Genomic DNA, 21,505 nt, shown 5'->3' with positions numbered 1-21,505 from the left:
GTGAAAAACAGTTATAAGTTACTTTTTTCAGAGCCATTGTAACTCTGAACGGTCACTAAAAGAAAGTTTGTAAGTCAAGGACTACCTGTATCCTGAAAACACACTGTCTTGTTGCTAAAGATGTGTAAACCAGATACCCCTGACTCCAGTAAGTGTTAAGACAATAAGGCTGATTCAGGGAAGTTACTTTACTATAAATGGCCCTGGGCCTTGTTATAGGTTAAGATTAACCACATGTGGGCTAATTGTTTGGAACAATTGTCTGGATTAGTGTTTACACAGCACACGTACAATCCGCCCTCCAATAACCGAGTCAAAGATATCATTTAAACAGGGCTGCTGGATTTTATCCGGTATGTAGACATCACACACCTTTTTACAACAACGGCGGCAAGAATTCCAAGTCACCTTGGAAAATTACAAGATGTTTTAAAAATAATAATACCATCCGGTATCCATCATTTTATACTTATGTTTAAAATATGTGGGAGTATTTCCGATAAGTACCGTATTTTTCAGAGGTAGGAAAAAAAGTTTTTTCTGAAACGGGGTTTCAGAAGTTTCAGAGGCAGGAAAAAAAGCCAAAAAAAGCAAGGCACGGAGCTCACAATCAAGAAACCTGTTGCTAAAATTCACCTTTGGAACAGGTGATTGGGGGTATTCCAGCAGATCCTCCTGTCAATCAGCTTTTTTCTTATTTTCCTCCCCAAAAACTAAGGTGCGTCTTATACTCCAAAAAAATACGGTACCTTGTTCCCAGCATGAAGGTGAGAAATAAAATAAACACAACCGATGTTAAAATTGTGGTTTAGCAGAAGCTGTCATGAGACTATGAGATTCAGCAGAGCAGCAGTCTCTGTGTTGGACACACTAAAACCAGGAGGAAGCATCTGTTTATTTGTTTGTTTGTATCCCATCTGTATTATTTTTTACCAATAGTTCAAGGTGGCAAACATATCCAATACAATTCCTTCTCCTATTATCCCCACAACACAAGCCTAGGTTGGGCTGAGAGTGAGTGACTGGCCCAAAGTCACCTAGGAGGCTAAGACAGGACTTCAATTCATGGTCTCCTGCTTTCTAGCCTGGTGCCATAACTATTAGACCACACACACTGTCTCTCTATGTGAGAAGATGCTTCTTGCAGTTCTGAAAAGTTTTTTTTCCTCTGATCCTGCTCTCATGGCCTATGCAGGAAGCTTAAGTCCAAGAATTACAATAGCAGTAGGACTTATACTTATATACCGCTTCACAGTGTTGTTCAGCACTCTCTAAGCCAAGCTTGTCAAACTGGCGGCCCGTGGGCCGGATGTGTCATGCATAGGCCACACCCACCCCGGCTTTGCAAAGGCAAAAACCATCGCAATACATCATGTGACACGATCAAGTTTGACACCTGAGCTCTAAGCGACTTACAGACTTACAAATTCACTTAACTGTATTTCTAACTTAACAACTGCAGTGATTCACTTAACAAATGTGGCAAGGAAGGTCATGAAATGGGGAAATAACAATAGCACTTAGATTTATATACCGCTTCACAGTGCTTTTACAGCCCTCTCTAAGCGGTTTACAGAGTCAGCACATATTGCCCCCAACAATCTGGGCTCTCATTTTACCGATCTCAGAAGGATGGAAGGCCGAGTCAACTTCGATCAGGATCGAACTCCTGACTGTGGGCAGAGACTGCCTGCAATACTGCAGTCTAACCACTGCACCACCACAATTGCCACAAAAAAGGAATATTTGTGGTATCAATTATTTGTATTGTAGAAGGCGGATGATGGATTGATTGCACTTTCAGAGTAGTCCATTATTGAAAGTATGTGGCGGGAGTGCAAATAAATAAAAATATCATGCACAAAATAAAACTGATAAAAACAGCGCAGGTTTTGAACAAGAGATAAACCTAGTGGAACATGATGGAAACAATGCAATCCATAAGTAAGCCAAGAGCAAAATAAAATGATATATAAATACTGAAAATGTATCTGTAACACTAATGCCAAGTGAATGTCTCCGGAAAGGTAATTCCATTGGTGGAGTAGAGGCTTTTCTTTTCTTGTGCCTGTCAACTTATGTCATTTGAAATCATGAAAGCAACTGAGGGAGTCACTGATGATGTGATAGAAATAGGACAAAATCATTTTGCAGGAAAACTGTCCCCAAGTTTAATTAATCAGGCTTTTTGTTCATCAGAACCTAGTCAAAGGCACCCACAATAGTAAGAGCAGTGAAATCACATGGCAATTCTAGGTTCTGGTTCACACATCACACTAAGCTGCAGGGTGCTTTGTTGGGTTCTGACTTATGATGTCAGAACCCAACAATTGTGAATCAGGTGGTATTTACTTACCTTCACTACCGGTTCGCAAATGTGAGCGTGCGCACATGCACGCTTGATTTGCTCACTTGCACCACCTCCGTGCATGCACAGAGGGTCAAAAACGGGATGTGATGACATCCGGGCGGGTGGGCGGAGCCTCCCACAGATGCCTCAATCGGTTCACCCGAACTGCATAGAACCGGCTGAATTCACCACCACTATTGTGAATGCAGTACTGCAAGCTACTTCTGGTGACTGCCGGCTGCCTGCAATTTGGCAGTTCGAATCTCACCAGGCTCAAGGTTGGACTCAGCCTTCCATCCTTCCGAGGTGGGTAAAATGAGGACCCAGATTGTTGGGGGCAATAGGCTGACTCTGTAAACCGCTTAGAGAGAGCTGGATTGCATCCTCTCACTAGTTTTTACTTAAGGGAGGAACCATCACTGAACAGAACATATCTTGCATGGAGAAAGACCCAACTGCTCTACATTCAGATCAAAACAGATCTGATAGCAGCAGAGATCTGTGATCTCCTCCCCCATCCAGATACACTAAAGCGACACTTCCAGTAGAACCAGAGAAGAATGCCCTAAGCTTGCTGATCAAATTGTTTGATGTGGTAAAGGGCAACCTCCTAGTTTGAACAGTTAATGAAGGAGGGCAAGGCAGTTGCCCACTGAACCCTTAACTGACTACTGTATAGCAGCCTTCCCAAATCTAGATATATGGGATTTAATTCCCAGAATCGTCAACAGCAATAATTTGGGGAGTTAACATCCAAACATCTGGAAACAAAATCTAAAGACTGATTTACACAATTCTTACCCATCCCTCTATTCTCCAAGCTACATTCGAGTTTAATTCCCATAATTATTAGCCAACAGACTTAGCATTAGGCAGGAATTATGGGAGTTGACCTCTTAGAAGGTAGAAGGTAGTAGATAGAAGAAGGCTGACTTAAAATGATGGGAAGATGCTATCTAAAAGTCCCATTAATTTTCAAGAACAGTTCCTTTAGCTCCTGTACCAGATTGGCCTAATATCTCTAAAAATCCCTTTCGTGTGTGGTCATTGTACCACAAAGCTGCCAAATGCATTATTTTTTTTTTAAATATAGCCCTTAAGCTACTTAAAGGTTTGCCCATCTATTATTAAGTTCTTGTCATTTGGTAGTGACTCCAAAGGTGATTTGTGCCATTGGGTTAATCTTGACTCCTGGCTGCCTAGACAAGTCCATTGCAGTTTTCTTGGCAACACTTTTCAAAGTGGTGAGTTGTCTTTTTCCTAGGACTATTTACAGTAGCAAAGACAGTGACTAGTTTCAAATCACCAAGTGGTTTCATGCTTAAAGCAGAGCTAAAGCTCACCATCTTTTGCTTTCGAGCCCAGAGCCTTTAACGACTAAACCAAACTGATTTTCTCATGAATGGTAATGCTACAAAAATCAACACAAGAGATTAGGCCAATCCTTCCGGAGTTTCAATAATCCAATGCTAAAGCTAGGTTAATGAAAGAATGATGGGTGTATGCATTTCTTGTTCGTTTCCTTTATTCTGCTTAATTCACCATTTATAATTTCAAATGTATGGCCTCATCCATATTACATAAAGCATTAGTTCAAAGAGGGCACATGTTTGTGTATCCTGCCAACCTAAAGCCCAATGGATCCAGATATTTTGAGCTGCCTAGCTCCCCAAAAAAAAAGGAGGTATGATCACCGTCAACACCACCAGCATCTGCCATGCCCCATGCCACTGGGCAAGTCTAAGGAGACGAGAAGTACATACATTTCAGGAAAGACTCTTTAATGCCTTTAATACCTCTTTAATTTATCTCTGAGATAAATACAGAATTTTGGAGGCATCTCCCAGACCAGGGGTGTCAAACTGGATTTCTTTGAGGACTGGATCAGCATTGTAGTTCGCCTCTAAGGGCCGGCCGGTGGGGGTGGGGGAGACAGGATGGACGCCTCCTGCTGGCCAAAACAGGGCATGAGGGATGCATGCAGCCCCCCCCCCATGCCCCTTTTCCAGCCTGGACGGCCTCCTGCAACACTTTGCCGGCCAAAACGGGGGACGGGAGGCTGCACGCAGTACTTTGAGTGCTGCAGGAAGCCGTACAGGCTGAAAACGGGGCAGGGCCCCCCGCGCATAGCCGCGGCCTGTTTTGGCTGCCAGAGGCACCATGGGCCCATCTTTTGCTATTTCCAGGCCGGCTCTACGGGCAGATTTAAGCATCACACGGACCAGATCCAGTCTGCGGGCCTTGAGTTTGACACCCCTGTCCTGGACTCATTTCTAGGGAGTTAATTAAGGCAGAGTCTCTGAGCTAATTGAAAAGTGTCTTCCTTCAACCTTGGCAGAATTACTATTGATGAGGTAAGCTGACCCACCCATGGCAGCCTTTTCCATTCCTTTCCCAGACACCCCGTAATCTCTCCCAGGTTCATCCGAACGCAGTTCCATAACTCCCAGAAGTTATTATCATAACTTCATCATTCGTCATTGCCCAGAGGATTATTGGTTGCCCTCTCCCCTCTTTGGAAGAGCTTTATAGCTCTGCCTTAAGAAAGTTCAAAACATTCTTAAAGAGCCATCTCATCCTGGGCACCTTTTTTTTTTTTTTGAACTATTACCCTCTGGCAGATGGTACAGGACAATAAAAACAAGGACAAATAGGCTGAAAAACAGCTTCTATCCCAGGGCAATAACCATATTGAATTCTACGGTATAGTGCAATATCGGGTTTTCAATTTCAATTATATAGAATTGAATGTATGTTTGTGTTTTTATTTTTATAGTTATAATGTACACTGAAGGCGGCATTTAATTTAGTTGTACCATGTGCAATGACAATAAACTAAACTAAACTAAATTAACAAAAAAAAAAAAACCCACCAGGTTGGAGAAAGGTTGCAACACAGTAGCTAGATTAGCAGGAAACACTAAATCCAGGTTACTAAAATAATTGCTATGTTCACATAACATTCTTCTCCATCAGAACAAAACAGCAGCTGGAGATTTTGGCTTCCAACCTTGCAATTAAGTCCTATACTGCCTAGTACCATAAAAATGCATGCTTAATCCATTCATCTTTTGGCTACAACAACAACAACAAAAGAGGCTAATTATTAATGGTAACAGTATTGAAACAGGAAAACGAGTCATAACAAATGATTTTAAAATGAGGTGTTTCTTCCTAAGTGGCTCGAAAAGGAAAAAGGCCGCACAGATAGACCTCTATTGACAGCCACAATTGGGATCAGAATTTTGGTTATTCAGTGATGTGATCATTATGCTAGGGATCACATGACCGGAGTTTATTTTATAGGGAAAAAAAGCCTGGTTGTTAAGTGAATCAAGAGTTGTTAAACAAATTGATTTAGTTTGCTGGAAGCTGGCTGGGAAGGCTGCAAGTAGAAACCGTGCAACCTGCTGCATCCATCGTAAAACAAGCCAGCTGCCAAGCCTCCAAATTGCGATCCCATGACTGAGATGGCGCGATGGTCGTAACTTCAAGGATGGGTCGTAATTCACTTTTTGCCATTTCCAACTTTTGTGACTTCGCACTATGGTTCAACAAACAATTGTAAGCCAAGGGCTACCTATAGGCGTATGATAATGGGCCTCTTTGCATGCAGAAAGCCTCCAGTTTGGTCTCTTGAGATTTTCTCGAAACTCAACCTTGGATCCTCAACTGGACAGTGTGGAAGAAGGATTTGGGACACTGGCTGAAATGAGTGTCTGATCATTCTTTCTTGCAGAAAGAATTGGCATGTAATTGGATAGATGGGAAACTGCCAAGACACGCAGGCAACTGCCTGCTTTTTCTTCCAAAAAGACCATCACTCCACTGCATAGTCTCTATAAAGGTAAAGGTAAAGGTTCCCCTCGCACATATGTGCTAGTCGTTCCCGACTCTAGGGGGTGGTGCTCATCTCCATTTTAAAGCCAATGAGCCAGCGCTGTCCGAAGACGTCTCCAGGGTCATGTGGCAGGTATGACTAAACGCCAAAGGCGCACAGAGCGCTGTTACCTTCCCACCAAAGGTGGTCCCTATTTTTCTACTTGCATTTTTATGTGCTTTCGAACTGCTAGGTTGGCAGAAGCTGGGACAAGTCACGGGAGCTCACCCCATTACGCGGCACTAGGGATTTGAACCGCTGAACTGCTGACCTTTCGATCAACAAGCTCAGCATCTTAGCCACTGAGCCACCGCGTCCCTTATAGTCTCTATAAACACCAGGATCTCACCAGGTAGCAGCTGCTCTAATGCTTCCTGTCCTCTAATCTCCCTTTTCCCTTTTCATTTTGTACTGTGATTATTAGACTGTACGTTCTTTACTCTTCCATTATCTTAGAAAATTGTAGGTCTTTAGAAGTGTTCCAACTGGACAGCATAGCGACGTGTGGGAAAAGGAAAGGAAAACATGTTTTTATTCTATAGCCAACACATTTTGGATTAAATTCTTCTTTCTGGGGTGGGAAAAAAAGAAGATCCAAAATACAGAGAATAAAGACATTCTTTGCACAGATTTTCCTTTCTTTGGCTTCTTCTGTCAGGGTTAAATTATTACAGTTACTCCAGTTAGAAGGACCAGGCACCCATTCCTTTAACTTCTATCCGATCTTTTCTTCCAGAAGCTCAAGCAGTACATTCAGGTCTCCCCACACCTGGTTTTATCTTATGTAAAGAAGGTGAAACTGAAAAAAAAGGGATTGGTCCAAAATTGGGTTTTAGGATTCAAAGAGTAACCACTACACCTCACTGGCTTTTTTTCTTTACATTTTTCTTGTTAAGATGTACAATGCAACCAGGTGTGCTACTTACCCTGAGGCCTACTGAATGCATTTGTTCTTTTAATTAAAACCACAATTCTCATGAATTTCTTTATCCAGAAATCTTGGGCATGAAAAGTTTGTGCTTGCTGTCTCCCTCCTTTATCCAACTAGCCGTTTTCAATTCACAATAAGGTTAAAGGCCCTCCTTAAATCAAAATGGATTATTGGTCCATGATGGCTTTTTAACAATGACAGGGAAAGGACATTCCTCTGTTTGGACATAGCCCTATTGGTGGATGCAAGGACCAAAAAAAAAAAAAAAAAAGCCCCAGAACCCATGCCCCTGAGATTGAAACAGTGAATTTTCTAATCAATGTCATATCTTTCTTCCTGTAAATGTTTAGTAATTTTCCTTCTAGCTATGCCAACTTTGCTAATAGGTAGACCCAAGTGTGAGTGTTTACACCTGAGCAGTGTTTATACCTTTTGCTTCTGGAACTCCTTTAATGCTGCACAGCAACATTCAATGTATTTATGACACTTTCAATATCATACAACAGAACCGTGGAAGAAGTAGGAAGAACTCAAAAGATTTGGATTATCCCTTGTGTTTATAGAACAGGCATTACACTTCCCCAATCTGTAATGTTTGAAGATTGCTACCAGTGGTGGGTTGCTACCGGTTCGCCCCGGATCGGGTGAATCAGTAGTGGGGGCGGTGGGAAGCTCTGCCCACCCGCCCGGACGCTTCTGCGTGAACTGGTAACAAACTAAATTGAAACCCACTACTGATTGCTATTCCCAGAGTAGCAATCCTCAACCCATTCAAGGTTGCTGTTCTTGAGTCTATAAAAACAGATAACATCATATTTTGATGGCTTCCCTGAAATATAGGTGGTTTGTCTGTGTATCATACCAGTTTGATGGGTTTGAAGGATTTTTTTAAAAAATCTTTTAGCCATAAGTAAGAAATGCTAAATTACTGGCAATTCACCATTTTGTTACGGAATCAAAACAATGTCCAGTAAATCATAAAATATAGGACTGTTCTGTCCTGATTATTTTTTTTTAATCTGACTTTCTTTCTGGCTTAGTTATTGAATGGAAATGTCACCTGAATTACTGTCTAAAGCCTGAGGGAAAGGAAGGTAGGATTGTCACAAAATGTTGTTTATTACAGAAATAACCAGAGGCCTTTAGCACATCTGCTTCCAAGGAGGTTAATTTCTGAAGGGAAAAAATAAGCATGTTAAAAGCAGAGGTGTCAAATCTAGACTGTTTGGGCTTTAAATGGTTATACCCATTTAAACTCATTATGGAGATGGACAGAAAAGCGGTGTTTTAAAACCACTTTTGTGTTGGAGGTCCAACCTGCCGAGTCAAATCTCACATAAACATTTCTTATCTAAGTCTGCAGTCACCGATTCTGACTAGTTTTGAGTTTAGCAACCTAAAAGGGAGATATTAGAAAAATTAATCATCATCACCAGCAAAGTTTAACATCCATTGAGTGATGCCAATGATGGACAAAGAAGCTGTAATTGACCAAGAGATTTCTGGCCTATGCCAAAAATTCAATATGATTGTTGGCAACTAACCAATTGCCCTGTTACATTTTAGGACTGCATTGGTTGTGGAATTGTGGAAGAGATAGATGCATTTCCTTCCATCAGAACATGGCTGCTAATATAAAATGGGGAAGGGAAAGAAAAGGACAAATACCAAAAAAGAAGAATATTTGTAGCTGAGGGGTCCTTGGTGCTCTCTGGTTTTCATTACTCAAATTGATGATGTTACCTAATGTTTTGATAATGAAATGTCTGTAAGAAAACATCCGAGCTCTGAGAGCACAAGAAGCACCCCTCAAAATGACAAATGTAAACATTGGGGATTAAATGTAAAAATCTATCAGAGTCTTTTAGGCTGTGCCTACTAGTAATTTATGATGTTTTCTAGAGTCACCCAGACTTTGTTGTAGGTAAATAACAGCAATAAGGACAAGCTCTGTGTCACTTTAATGGCAGATGATGCTATGAAGATGCTGTACATCTCTAGTGAGGAAATGGCCTTTGAGAAATTTTTATCTTTAGGGATCAGTTAAATGTCACCACAGGGGTAGAATCATTATTATGTGTGGTCACTAAGTGGCAATGGATTTAGTTGTGTCTTGGGGAAGTCAAGAATTTCTCTAGCCTGAGGAATTCTGGCAGTTGAAGTCCACAAGTCTTAAAGTTGCTAAGGTTGGAGACCCCTACACTGGAGCACATCCTCATAAGAACGTCTCTCTAACACATTCCGTTAGAGAGATGTCCCCTGGGGTTGGGATCCAGCACTAGTCTGAAAGCTCCGAAGACTAAACCTCTGCTCCCGGCGATCGATCCAGATTGGATCCTGCAACGTTATCCTGGGACACCTATATTTGCCTTCATTCGTGACAAACAGTCTTGCCTAACTTCCTAACCCAAGAATCCTCTTAAGTTTTTTTTAATGAGACATACCTGGTACATGTTAAAGCCCTGAATATGTTAAATTACCACATCCATCATTCCCACCGCCCACTGGGAGAGTCAGATTCAGATAGTGCATCATCACAGTCCTACATAAAGTGGGGAGAGGGAATTAGAATATGCTGAATCAACATCCTCTTGTGGATGCCTGAAAAAGGACAAGAGCGATAGAAATAGGCAACTCGTCCTTCAGGAGGCCTGTGGTCTGTTCTATTGATCTTCTCATCAGGGAGCACCCTGGGCAAACTTCTGAGGGACCCTATATAACAGAGGTCTTCAAACTTGGCCGCTTTAAGACTTATGGACTTCAACTCCCAGAATTCTCCTGGCTGGAGAATTCTGGGAGTTGAAGTCCACAAGTCTTAAAGCGGCCAAGTTTGAAGATTTCTGCTATACAACATCACTTGAAGGTCACTGCTTCAGCAAAAGCCCTTAAAAGAGGAATGTGCTTCATAAACCAGCTACCTTTTAATGAAGTCCTGTAATAGTCTCTAGTATCTGTTTTCCTCATTGCTGTCCAGCAATATTAAAACGCCCTACTCTGCCATGCAGCAGGGCCCATGATAATGTTCTGATTTTACATAAACAAGGGCTACAATATACTGTATGTGCCAGAGCAAGCATGCATATTTCACAGGGCTGGGTGTGAGCAGTAAGTAGTAAAATATCTGGAGATAAGGAAAGACATTACTGTGACTGGGGATTTAAGAAGGAAAAAGCCAATTAAAAGGATCCTGCAGGAAACAAGGTCAATGGATATTTCAGCTGACTTCTTTTCCTTAAGGATAAAAGTCCGACAATTGTAGTGCAATTGTAGTATAGTGTATCAAGACCATTACATTCAGAAAAGCTATATTAAATTAGAATAGGAATAGAATAGAATTCTTTATTGGCCAAGTGTGATTGGACGCACAGCTTATTATTTATTTACCGTATTTTTCGGAGTATAAGACACACTTTTTCCCCCCTAAAAGAGAGTGAAAATTTGGGTGTGTCTTATACACCAAATGTAGCCCTGCCCACCCGCCGGCCCCCATCCTTTTGGAACTTTTGGAGGCTGCAAATGCAGCCTCCGAAACAGAGAGCCTCTCAAGCAAAAAAAAAAATTTCTTATTTTCCTCCCCCAAAAATAAGGTGTGTCTTATACTCTGGAGCGTCTTATACTCTGAAAAATACGGTTAAATCAGGGGTTTCTAAACTTGGCAACTTTAAGACTTGTGGACTTTAACTCCCATGCCGGCTGGGGGATTCTGGGAGCTGAAGTCCACAAGTCTTAAAGTTGCCAGGTTTAGAGACCTCTGGTTTAAATTTATTGGTCACCCAACTCCAGTGGATTCTTATTGAATTTTTGTATGCTGTTGGGGGCTGTCTGGCTGAAAGCTGACAAATATATAATCATATAGACTAGTAAGTAAGTGAACTACAGCACAGGAAGGAATTCTACTCAACAAGTAAGACTGACCATGTTGATTTCCTCCACCACCTATAATGATTGAGGTGGGTGGTAAGGAAGGTCATCAGCTTTTAGATATTATATGGGATCTGATGTACACACAAATATGTGAACCATGGGAATATGTGAAATCAACATGAACTTGCAATTTTGCACTAGAAACACTAAACCTGGATCTATTATTTAGAGTTTCATTTATTTCACTATTCACTATTATTTCACTAAAATGAAACACTTCGGAATCTGTATGCAATAAACAGAATATGTGTTAAATTGTCTAGTTAACACTTTTGTCTAGACAGATTATATAAAATAATAGGGAGGACATGATAGCGGTATTCCAGAATTTGAGAGGCTGCCACAAAGAAGAGGGGGTCAATTTATTTTCCAAAGCACCAGAGGGCAGGACAAGAAACAATGGATGGAAACTAATCAAGGAGAGAAGCAACCTGGAATTGAGGAGAAACGTCCTAACAGTGAAGTCAATTAACCACCTTTGCCTTCAGACGTTGTGGGTGCTTCATCACTGGAGGCTTTTAAGAAGAGACTGGACAGCTTCTTGTCTGAAATGGTATAGGATCTCCTGCTGGAGTAGGGGGTTAGACTAGTAGACCTCCAAGGTCCCTTCCAGCTCTATTCTGATTCTAAAGATAACAGAGTGTCAAAATAATGGCAACTCGAGAGCAGGCCTGGAATGCTTTACAAGTTGACATTTGCACCATTCAGGTTTATTATCTTGAAGTATTGTATTCAGTTGGCTATCACGGACTAAATGGTTATTTGTCTGGGATCAATAGGCAACATAAGACAATAAGATATATAATATCGGCACTTAAAATTTCAAAATATTAAAACACTGGCATAGCAATCACAGTTGAAACCTTAAAAGTTCCTCACCTTATGCAAAATAGCATAGCCATTATTTTAGCACGAGGAAAACCATGTTAAAAACTTCAAAAAGTTGACGTTTCTATCCAGGCATCCATCCTAAGAGGCTTCAAAATCCAAAAACATATAGATGTTAAAGTCTCCTTATTCCAGAAGCGAGCAACCTTGAGACTTGTGAAAATACAAATTGTGGGAAGATTATACGGCTAGGCCCCTTGTCACACTGAATAACAGAATAACAGAGGTGGAAGGGACCTTGGAGGTCTTCTAGTCCAACCCCCTGCTCAGGCAGGAAACCCTATACCATTTCAGACAAATGGTTATCCAATCTCTTATTTAAAACGTCCAGTATTAGAGCACCCACAAGTTCTGGAAGCAAGTTGTTCTACTGATTAATTTTTCTCACAGTCAAGAAATTCCTCCTTAGTTCTAGTTCTAACTTCTCTCCTTGATTAGTTTCCATCCACTGCTTCTTGTCCTGCCCTCAGGTGCTTTGGAGAATAGCTTGACTCTCTCTTCTTTGTGGCAGCCCCTGAGATATTGGAAGACTGCTATCATGTCTCCCCTAGTCCTTCTTTTTATTAATCTAGACATACCCAATTCCAGCAACCGTTCTCTATATGTTTTAGTGTTGCAGTGGCTATGGGGTTGGACTTCGTTGGGTTTATACATAATGGTTATTCTAATGAAGAGCTTCAGGGAAGGGACTGAGTACTACTGCCCTGTAAGGAAAGGTAGGTTTTTAACTGTCTTTTATAAACAGGAATGCTTTTAAAACAGGAAATAGGAATGGTGCTCTATAAATAAGACCAAAGTCCAAAGCTTTTCTGACAGCTAAAATGAATCTGGGATTTCTGTGTCTTAACCTTAAAAGGACAACCTTAAGGGTTAGGGTTTCCTATCGGTTCAGATACAGAGCAGCACCAATCTTTATTCTGTCCAAATAAACAAATAAAGTATGGCAAACACTTAAGAGAGCAATAAGGTTATCAAAACACTTGGTTCCCAATAAATGGCAAATATAAGAAACTCCTTTGGCACAAATGAACACTCATACTCAGTTCTCAGACCATTTTAACTCATTTAGTTTTGGGATTAGGTCAGTGGTGAAATTTTTTTACTACTGGTTCTGTGGGCGTGGCTTGGTGGGCATGCTGTGGCTTGGTGGGCGTGGCTTGGTGGACATGGCAGGGGAAGGATACTGCAAAATCCCCATTCCCTCCCCACTCCTGGGGGAAGGATATTGCAAAATCTCCATTCTCACCCCACTCTGGGGCCAGCCAGAGGTGGTATTTGCCATTTCTCCGAACTACTCAAAATTTCCACTGCTGGTTCTCCGAACTGCTCAAAATTTCTGCTACCGGTTCTCCAGAACCTGTCAGAACCTGCTGGATTTCACCCCTGGATTAGGTATATTTACAGTTAATACCCAAGGAAAGGAATGACAAGTTATATTGGGACTGGTGGAGAAGAACAGCTTTTAGTTCTTAAAGATGCATATATGTGTGTCTTTGTTTTCTGTTCTCCTGAGGTGGTTTGCCTAGAAGTTCCCTTCTGCAGACACTAAGGTGGAATTATCATAGCTTCATCTCTCTAAATGTGTGGGTTGTTTAATTAGCTTTATGACTAACAGCAACATCTTGATGACCAATTAAGGAGACAAAGATTTGGAACTTCAGCTAGTTTCCCCAAAGTTGAGAACAAAGTGCAACCTAGCATTATTTTCTGGGCTAGCATTGTGTGAAGCGAAAGTGTTGGTGAGAGACATGAAGCTGCTGCATTCTTTATTTAGTCCAGTGCCTTTAATACCTGTCTCTGATATGGACCAACTCAGAGGTGGGTTTCAGCAGGTTCTGACCAGATCTGGAGAACCAGTAGCAGAAATTTTGAGTAGTTCAGAGAACCGGTAAATACTACCTCTGACTGGCCCCGCCCCCAACTATTCTCTGCCTCCCGAGTCACAGCTGATCGGGAGGAAATGGGGATTTTGCAGTATCCTTCCCCTGCCACGCCCACCAAGCCACCTCCACAGAACCGGCAGTAAAAAAAAAATTGAATCCCACCACTGGACCAAGTAGAGTTGGGCATAGAAATTTTAGGCAACTTCCAAGGGGAAAGGGCTTCTGGTAGTCTAAAGGAGAACACTTTCACTGTTTTCAGAACCACCAGCCAATCCTTCACTGCCTGCCAACCATATCTTTGCAGGATATTGATGGAACGATACCAAAAGGCCCTGGGAAAACTAGGGCAGCAGTGGAAGGCGCATTAGACGTAACCAACCAAGAGACAAGAGGGCCCATTGGTAGCATATCTCATAAATAGCCACGCAGCTCAGGTCACAACAAAACCGGGTAGAAACTATTGAAAACATTCCAAGAGACTCCACCTAAATGAACTCTCTAATACAGTCTTCTTGCATTTTCCAAGATTCTGCGTTAACCCCTAACAGCAGCATTAAAGCCACCTTAGTGGCAGTGGCAGGTTGCTACCGGTTCGCCTCTGATCAGGCAAACTGGTAGCGGCGGTGGCAGGAGGCTCCGCCCACCAGCCCAGACACTTCGTGAGCGCGCGCAAGAGCACCGGTAGCAAACTAAAATGAAAACCCACTACTGCTTAGTGGACTCTAGGTTCTTGTTGCCTCCTTGATCTTGACCAGCTGTTTGGACTTGTCAGGCATTCTCACATTACTTTTCAAAGCAGACACTAATTTGATGGCTGGCTTTTGAAAGACTAAGTTCTAGAAGTGACCACTGTAACACACATATACACCCATGTCCCTATTTACACCATAATTCTAACATGAAAGCTTACAACACAAGGATAAATATAGCTCTTCAGAGCATTCCATCTGGCCTAGGGGGCTCGAGCAAGGCCCTTCCTGCTCCCCAATGCTCCTCCACCCCAATTTTGCCTCCTCTGCTCTTTCCCATTAAGAGCTGGCTTGTCCCTCCTGGTGCTTGCAAGCTCCAGATTCGCATCCCAAACCTTGAACCTTTCCCAAGGATGAAAACACATGACAACAAGCATTGGGGATCCACTACTTGTCTGCCATTACTGGCTCTCATGTCCTTCACTCAGAATTAAGCCTTCAGATCTCCATCCAGCAAAGGAAGAAATGTCCAGAAGGCAAAAGAAATAGACCACAGGAATGACAGAGACTTCCTTCTCCCAAATCCTCTTTCTTTGGCGCTGTCTGGCCAATAGCGAGCAGACATTATGTCCTATTGTCCCATAAGCAGGATTCGGTCCTTTAACTAACTGCCACGTTTGAGAATGGGTAGACAAACGGTCCTTCAGTTTACTCAGATGCTTTGGCTCCGAAATAATAAAGCTCTATTCAAAGCTACATTCATATTTAGGTTTGTTTGTTTGTTCTCTTTCTCCCAAGACAACATCCCAAGACAACCTTTTAATCAGGGGTGAAATGCTACCGGTTCGGACAGATTTGGCTGAACCGGTAGCGATGGTGGCGGGTGGTTCGGAGAACTGGTAGTGATGGCAGGGTGAGGCTCCGCCCACTCACCCAGTCATCATGTGCCCGGTCACATGCACACCCAGTCACATGCACGTGCAGACCCTCTGCGCATGCGCAAACCCTTCTGCACATTCACCCTTTCTGGTTTTAACCAGAAAGTAACCTGTTTTTTATGCACTGCGCATACACAGAAGGATTTGTGCATGCACAGAGGGTCTGCGTGCGCATGTGACCCATGCACTTCCAAACCGGTAGGGAAGATAAGTAAATTTCACCCCTGCTTTTAATCCTACGGCTCCATTGTTGATCACCATAGCAGCCAATATTTTTGAACTTTTGAACTAGCAATAGCACTTAGACTTATATACCGCTTCACAGTGCTTTACAGCCCTCTCTAAGCAGTTTACAGAGTCAGCCTATGGCCCACAACAATCTGGTTCCTCATTTTACCCACCTCGGAAGGATGGAAGGCTGAGTCAACCTTGAGCCTGGTAAGATTTGAACTGCCGAACAGCAGCTAGCAGTCAGCTGAAGTAGCCTGCAGTGCTGCACTCTAACCACTGCGCCACCTCGGCTCTAGAATTAGAACTAGAACTAGAATTCACCTAAGGATGTATTCCCACCAACAAATGCAAAAGCTGTGGAATTCTCCTGTAGGGGCTGCTGAGAAAGAAGCATTCGACTTCTTTTGGCAGTGTTCCTATGCTGCAATATGTGCCCTCCCAAAATAAGCATGCATCCAGTGGTGGGCTGCTGCCAGTTTGGACCGGTTCAGGCTAACCGGTAGTTCCGACCAGGGCTGGCCCCGCCCACCCGCCCTGGCACTATCACATCCTATATAATCGCTGGTTTTTCAATGCCATGTGTATGTGTGGAAGGCACACGCGAGCGAAGCGAGAGAGAGCGTGCGCTCGCTCATATTTTCAGTTCCAGGCGAACCGGTTGTTACAACAGACAGCAGCCCACCCCTGCATGCATCATACATCCCTCTTTCCTCCATGCTTTATAGAGCCCCAGTAATGTGAACAAGAGAGATTCAAGAGTGCAACGAAACAGGACATAATACGGATGTGTCTGCAATCAGAATACAGAATATAGATGTCTGTGCTGGATCTATCTGAAGATACATCACCTGATAAAGCACTCACCTTTTATCTGGTCATAATGCAATTCAATCTACATTCACTCAGAAGCAAATTCTACTCAGTCCAATAGAAATGTTTAAATGTTCGTTAAGTGGATATTTATTGGAACCCAGTCTTCGATTATGTATTCTTGCCCACTAACTACTGCTATTTTCTGACGTCTTTTGAAGTTCTTAAGAGGAAATCAGAAGGTCATGTGCATTGATCTACAAAAGACATCTATTTGAAGCAGGGGTGAAATGCTCCCGGTTCGGACCGGATCGCCCAATCCGGTAGCGATGGCGGTGGGTGGTTCGGAGAACCGATAGCAAACATCCCTGTCGTCCCCCCTCCCCCCGGGCCATGCCCAGCTGAGCTGCGCAATCATCAGAGGCTTTTTTTTTAATTTTAAAAGCATGTTTTCTACAACCTCTTCGGCCGAAAAAATACTTTTAAAAGTAAAAAAAAAAGCCTCTGATGATCGTGCAGCTCAGCTGGGATCGTCAGAGGCTTTTAAAAGCATTTTTTCTACAACCTCTTCGCCAGAAGAGGTTGTAGAAAAAAATGCTTTTAAAAGCCTCTGACGATCCCAGCTGAGTTGCCTGATCGTCAGAGGCTTTTAAAAGCATTATTTTTTACAACCTCTTCAGCTGAAGAAGTTGTAGAAAAAATGATTGTAAAAGAAAAAAAAAAGTTGGCCACGCCCACCCTGTCACATTACCACCCCCACCAAGCCACGCCCACAGAACCGGTAGTAACAAATTTTACATTTCACCACTGATTTGAAGGTGTTCCTCATTTATGGGAGTCTACTTATTACTTATTTGCCACCCACTTCCTAGGTCCAGGTGGCAAACAATAGGAAACCTCTCACACATAGAGGTTTCACAAATAGTACACACATAGACAATTAGAAACCCACTTAAGCAAAAGACCAACATTGTTCAGGAATTAGTTCTGTTTTATAAGGCAGCCTAGCATCACTCACAAGATGGCCTTCACTGCCTCCCAAACAGCTAATAAATTATAAAGTACTGCCCATCCTACATCCACCTTAAATGGGGGGAAGGGGGTTGAGATGAATGCTGAAGGGCTTTGAAATCACCCATCCACAACTGCATGCAGGAATTGTTACCTGGCCAAAGCCTTGTTGAAATACCTTTAATTTCTATATAAATTATAGTCATTATTTCCAAATCTCTACCTATACATTAATATAGGTACATCTCTACCTATAAATTAACTTGTGCAACCATCTTGCAAACTGCCATTCCTTTTTCTCCTTATTTTGAGCAATGCATATGTGGGTCCCAACTCAGGAAGGCCAGGCAATTGCTGAATTAAAAAAAAAAAAATCTCAGTCCTCATCAACAGCTCAAGTCATTAGTTTCTTTCCCAGCCCTTTGCAATATCCAAAGGCTCTGAAAAATGAGGAAACGCATCAGTCATTTGCAGACCCACTAATTATAATCCTGTGCAATCTTGCAAAGGAATAATCTTCTCCAGACTCGATGGGATTTCCTTTGCCACTCAGCTTTATGGAAGGAAGCTGGGTTCAAACTTTTTATAGAGAAAAAGGCACCAGTACCATGGCATTCCTTCCTCTTCCCTCAGCTATTCAGCCATTTAAATAACTGCCAATAATGCTGGCCAGCCCTCTATCCAGTGGTGGGTTGCCCCCGGTTCGGACCAGTTCGCAAGAACTGGTAGTAAAACCGGCGGGAGGCTCTGTCTACCAACCCAAACATCGTCAGGAAGCTTCTGCACATGCGGTCCTGTTGCGAACCAGTAGTAAAGGAAAGTAGAACCCATCCCTGCCTCTACCCCCTAGCACCTCCGATGATGCTGAAGTACAGTTTCCATAATCCCCTTCTAATCAAACCCAAGCTTTCCTCCCAAAAATCAGGTCCCAAGGACTGCAGCAAACAGGATGGGGATTGATTCCTTACTTTTTCTCTCTCTGTCTCTCTCTCTCTTTGCATTCTGCACAAATCCTGAACCCTGGACTAGCCCCCAAACCTGTTCACACCTCCCTTCTCCATCTTTTCTTTTCTCTGATAACTGCTTCATTCAGTGCCCTACCAAAGATTGCTGACAGGTTAAGAGTTAAAACGCCCCACCTGAGGTGTTGTGGGATAAACTATCCCAATAGGCATCCAGGACCTCCCAAGGTTTAGCAGACAGAGAAGGAGAAAAATGCCCCTCCAGCTTTCTCTTTTTCTTTGCCGAGGCATGTCTCCCGAGTCCTTCTGAGCAGTTCAAGGCTGGTTCAGAGAACACACCTGCTGCGACGCCTGGCTTCCCAACCCTGTTCCCCACGTACCTATTGGCCGAGGTCTCCAATGCTATATTGCCTTTCCCTTCCACCGAGGTGCCATTCTGTGAATGCCCTGGATCAGCACCGTTCCGCTGAGCTCCTTCCCTTGGGCTGCTCTCCAGTCCCCGCGGAACTGCCAGGCTCTTAGTGGCAGGAGTTGCTATCAAGCTGCACACCTGACAGGTTTCCACCCCATGCAACCTGTTGCAGTTTTGGAATTCCTTGCACGCTGACAACCGAGAAGCCGGTCTGGCTGGTTTCTGGTGACGTTGTCCCTCTGTTTTCTCTAATTCAGCAACCCCCAGAGAAAGTGCTGCCTTCCCAGATGAGTGGCAAGGCGAGCTTTGCTCACCACAGCCGGCTGTGGGTTTGGCTTCCACGGCTTCTTCTTCTGACTTAGTCATTGTGATCATAATCTCGTAGCGAATTATTGAAGGATTCTTGGTTGGGGTGGTTTTTGCATCCTCTGCTGCTCCTGGAGGCCACTGAACGTGTGGGCCTGCCATGACACTCTTAAGTCTTGTTCCTTTGCCAAAATGTCCAGACTTTCTGGGCCCAGTGCTGTCACTAAATTCTGAATTCCTAATAGAAAGCAGAGACGTTTCTGATTTTAAATGAACTTCTAATATATTTTCAGAGAAAGACTTGGGAGCTTCACTAGTTTCTTCTTCTTCTATTTTGGATGCTGTTGGGCAGTCCAGAGAAGAATGGCTGATGGAGAAGGACTTATCTACCCAGAAATGCAGTGTGTCTAAGGATGTGGATGGGATCAAGTCTGACCACATAGAATCCATTTCACTTGGTTGAGATGGGAATTTCTCTTTCCCAGATCCTTGAGGTTGAGGGCAGACATCAGGTCTACTCTTCATATCCACACAGCTGCCAACAGCAGGTCTCTGAAGCCGCCCCAAAGACCAAGGATCACATGCTGCGTAATCAACACAATTTGAGAGCTCATAATGGCTGCTGCGGCGCTTGTGCCAAGCAAAATTTCTGAACTTGTTGAAGAGGCTGTTCTTCCAGAGACTGGGCTCCGAGGAGCTAAGTGAGCGGGTCTGTAGAATGGAAGGGAGAAGGTTGAGAAGGGAAGTGCAATTCTTTTTTAAAAAAATTGTTTTTATTAATAATTCAAATTTAAAAAACAATGGACATGGTTTGACATCTCCGGTTTCTAACATTTTCATCTAATTCAAATTAATAAATAATATATTCCTCAATCTATACATAAATTTACATATATCTTACTTCATTAATGTCAAACATACTACATAATTCCTCCTAAACAACTATATCCATATCCAATAAACCTATATCATACACACAAGTTCAGCATACATTGACATATATATTTCTAGACATTCACTACACCTTCTTCTTGGCATTCTTCCTCTTGTCTAACCATTCATATTTATTAATTCAACTTATTAATTCAACTCATATAATTTAGTCCAGATTTCATAAAGGGAAGTGCAATTCGAATGCTTCCAAGGCCTGTTTCTTGGGTCAGATGAGTAGGATCATAGAGGCCAGATGGAGATTTAGTGGGCAGAAGGAATAACCTTGAGGCACAAGAGAAAAAGCCACAGCCAATACAATGGTCAGATAAATATGAGTCTGGGACAGAAGTGTAATTGCCTCAGACAAGACCCTCCCTTGTTCTCACAAAGATAAGGGGTTTTTTGGGGGGTTAGGGGGAAAGAAGCTTTTTCAGATTTACAAGATTCTGTCACTATAACTGTACATTAAAAATAGTATTGGCTAGCATGTAAATTGTGGCAGGTGCGACTAGAGGAGCTGAGTAACAGGAAAATAGTTTGAGTGGACCTGGGCAGCATCCTACCCATCCAGAGGTGCGTTAAAACTGGTTCATACCAGCTTGTGAGAGCCAGTTGTTAAATTTTCAGGAATTTTGGCAAGCTGATTGACAGCAGAGCTAAGCTGTTTGGTGGCTCATGCAGCAACGGAGCCAGATGTTATACAGGGAGTCCTCCTTTACAATTGCCTTGTTTAGTGACCATTTGCAGTTACAACAATGCTTTAAAAAGTAACTGATCAATCCATCACAGATCTGTTAAGCAAAGAAAAGAAAAGAAAAGCTGATTATAAACACAGTCGCAATTTCATTTAGTGGCTGCTTCACTTAATGATCAGGTTGCCAGTCCCAATTGCCATCACTAAGTGAGTACGTTTATCAGCACACCACTGCACCCAGCAATGAAACTCACAGGTCACTAATATCCCTCGGCCTCATAGGTTACTTAATAAATACAATAAGATAATTTCAGTGGGCCACTGAGATAGGTATGTATAAATACACAAATTGTTAAGACGGATGAGATGAGTTATCCAGATCTTCATGGCTACGTAGACCACACTAAGCCAGGGTTGGTTAAATCAAAGTTTCTTTCACAAACTATAATTTTCTAGGTTTACCCAACAAGGTAAGCTAAACCTTGGCAGTTTTCAAACTACTTCTCCTTACTCAAGGATATACACACTACTACAAGCACCCATCCACTTTTCATTCTCTTCCTCCCTAAAATTTAGAAATAAAAGTGGCTTAGCTGGACTTCTCAGACCTAAAAATGATGTTATAATATTTTATAGATTGTTGCTGTATTTTTTACACTAGTT

General features: G+C 42.6%; 1 protein-coding gene across 1 annotated transcript in view; it reads right to left on the bottom strand.

Annotated features, from left to right (window-relative positions):
* CRYBG2 (crystallin beta-gamma domain containing 2) overlaps positions 1-19,591 on the bottom strand; it is a 70,859-nt gene extending 51,268 nt beyond the window's left edge. Inside the window, exon 1 of the mRNA XM_034413539.3 lies at positions 18,878-19,591. Coding sequence (XP_034269430.3) covers positions 18,878-19,377 — 500 coding nt within the window. The 5' untranslated portion in view covers positions 19,378-19,591. The remainder of the gene's footprint in view (positions 1-18,877) is intronic.
* Between the last annotated feature and the right edge of the window lie 1,914 nt (positions 19,592-21,505).

This window comes from Pantherophis guttatus, chromosome 10 (assembly GCF_059756535.1).
Source record: "Pantherophis guttatus breed Tessera chromosome 10, ASM5975653v1, whole genome shotgun sequence".
In the NCBI taxonomy this organism is placed as follows: domain Eukaryota; kingdom Metazoa; phylum Chordata; class Lepidosauria; order Squamata; family Colubridae; genus Pantherophis; species Pantherophis guttatus.
This window is presented reverse-complemented; position numbering and strand designations above follow the sequence as displayed.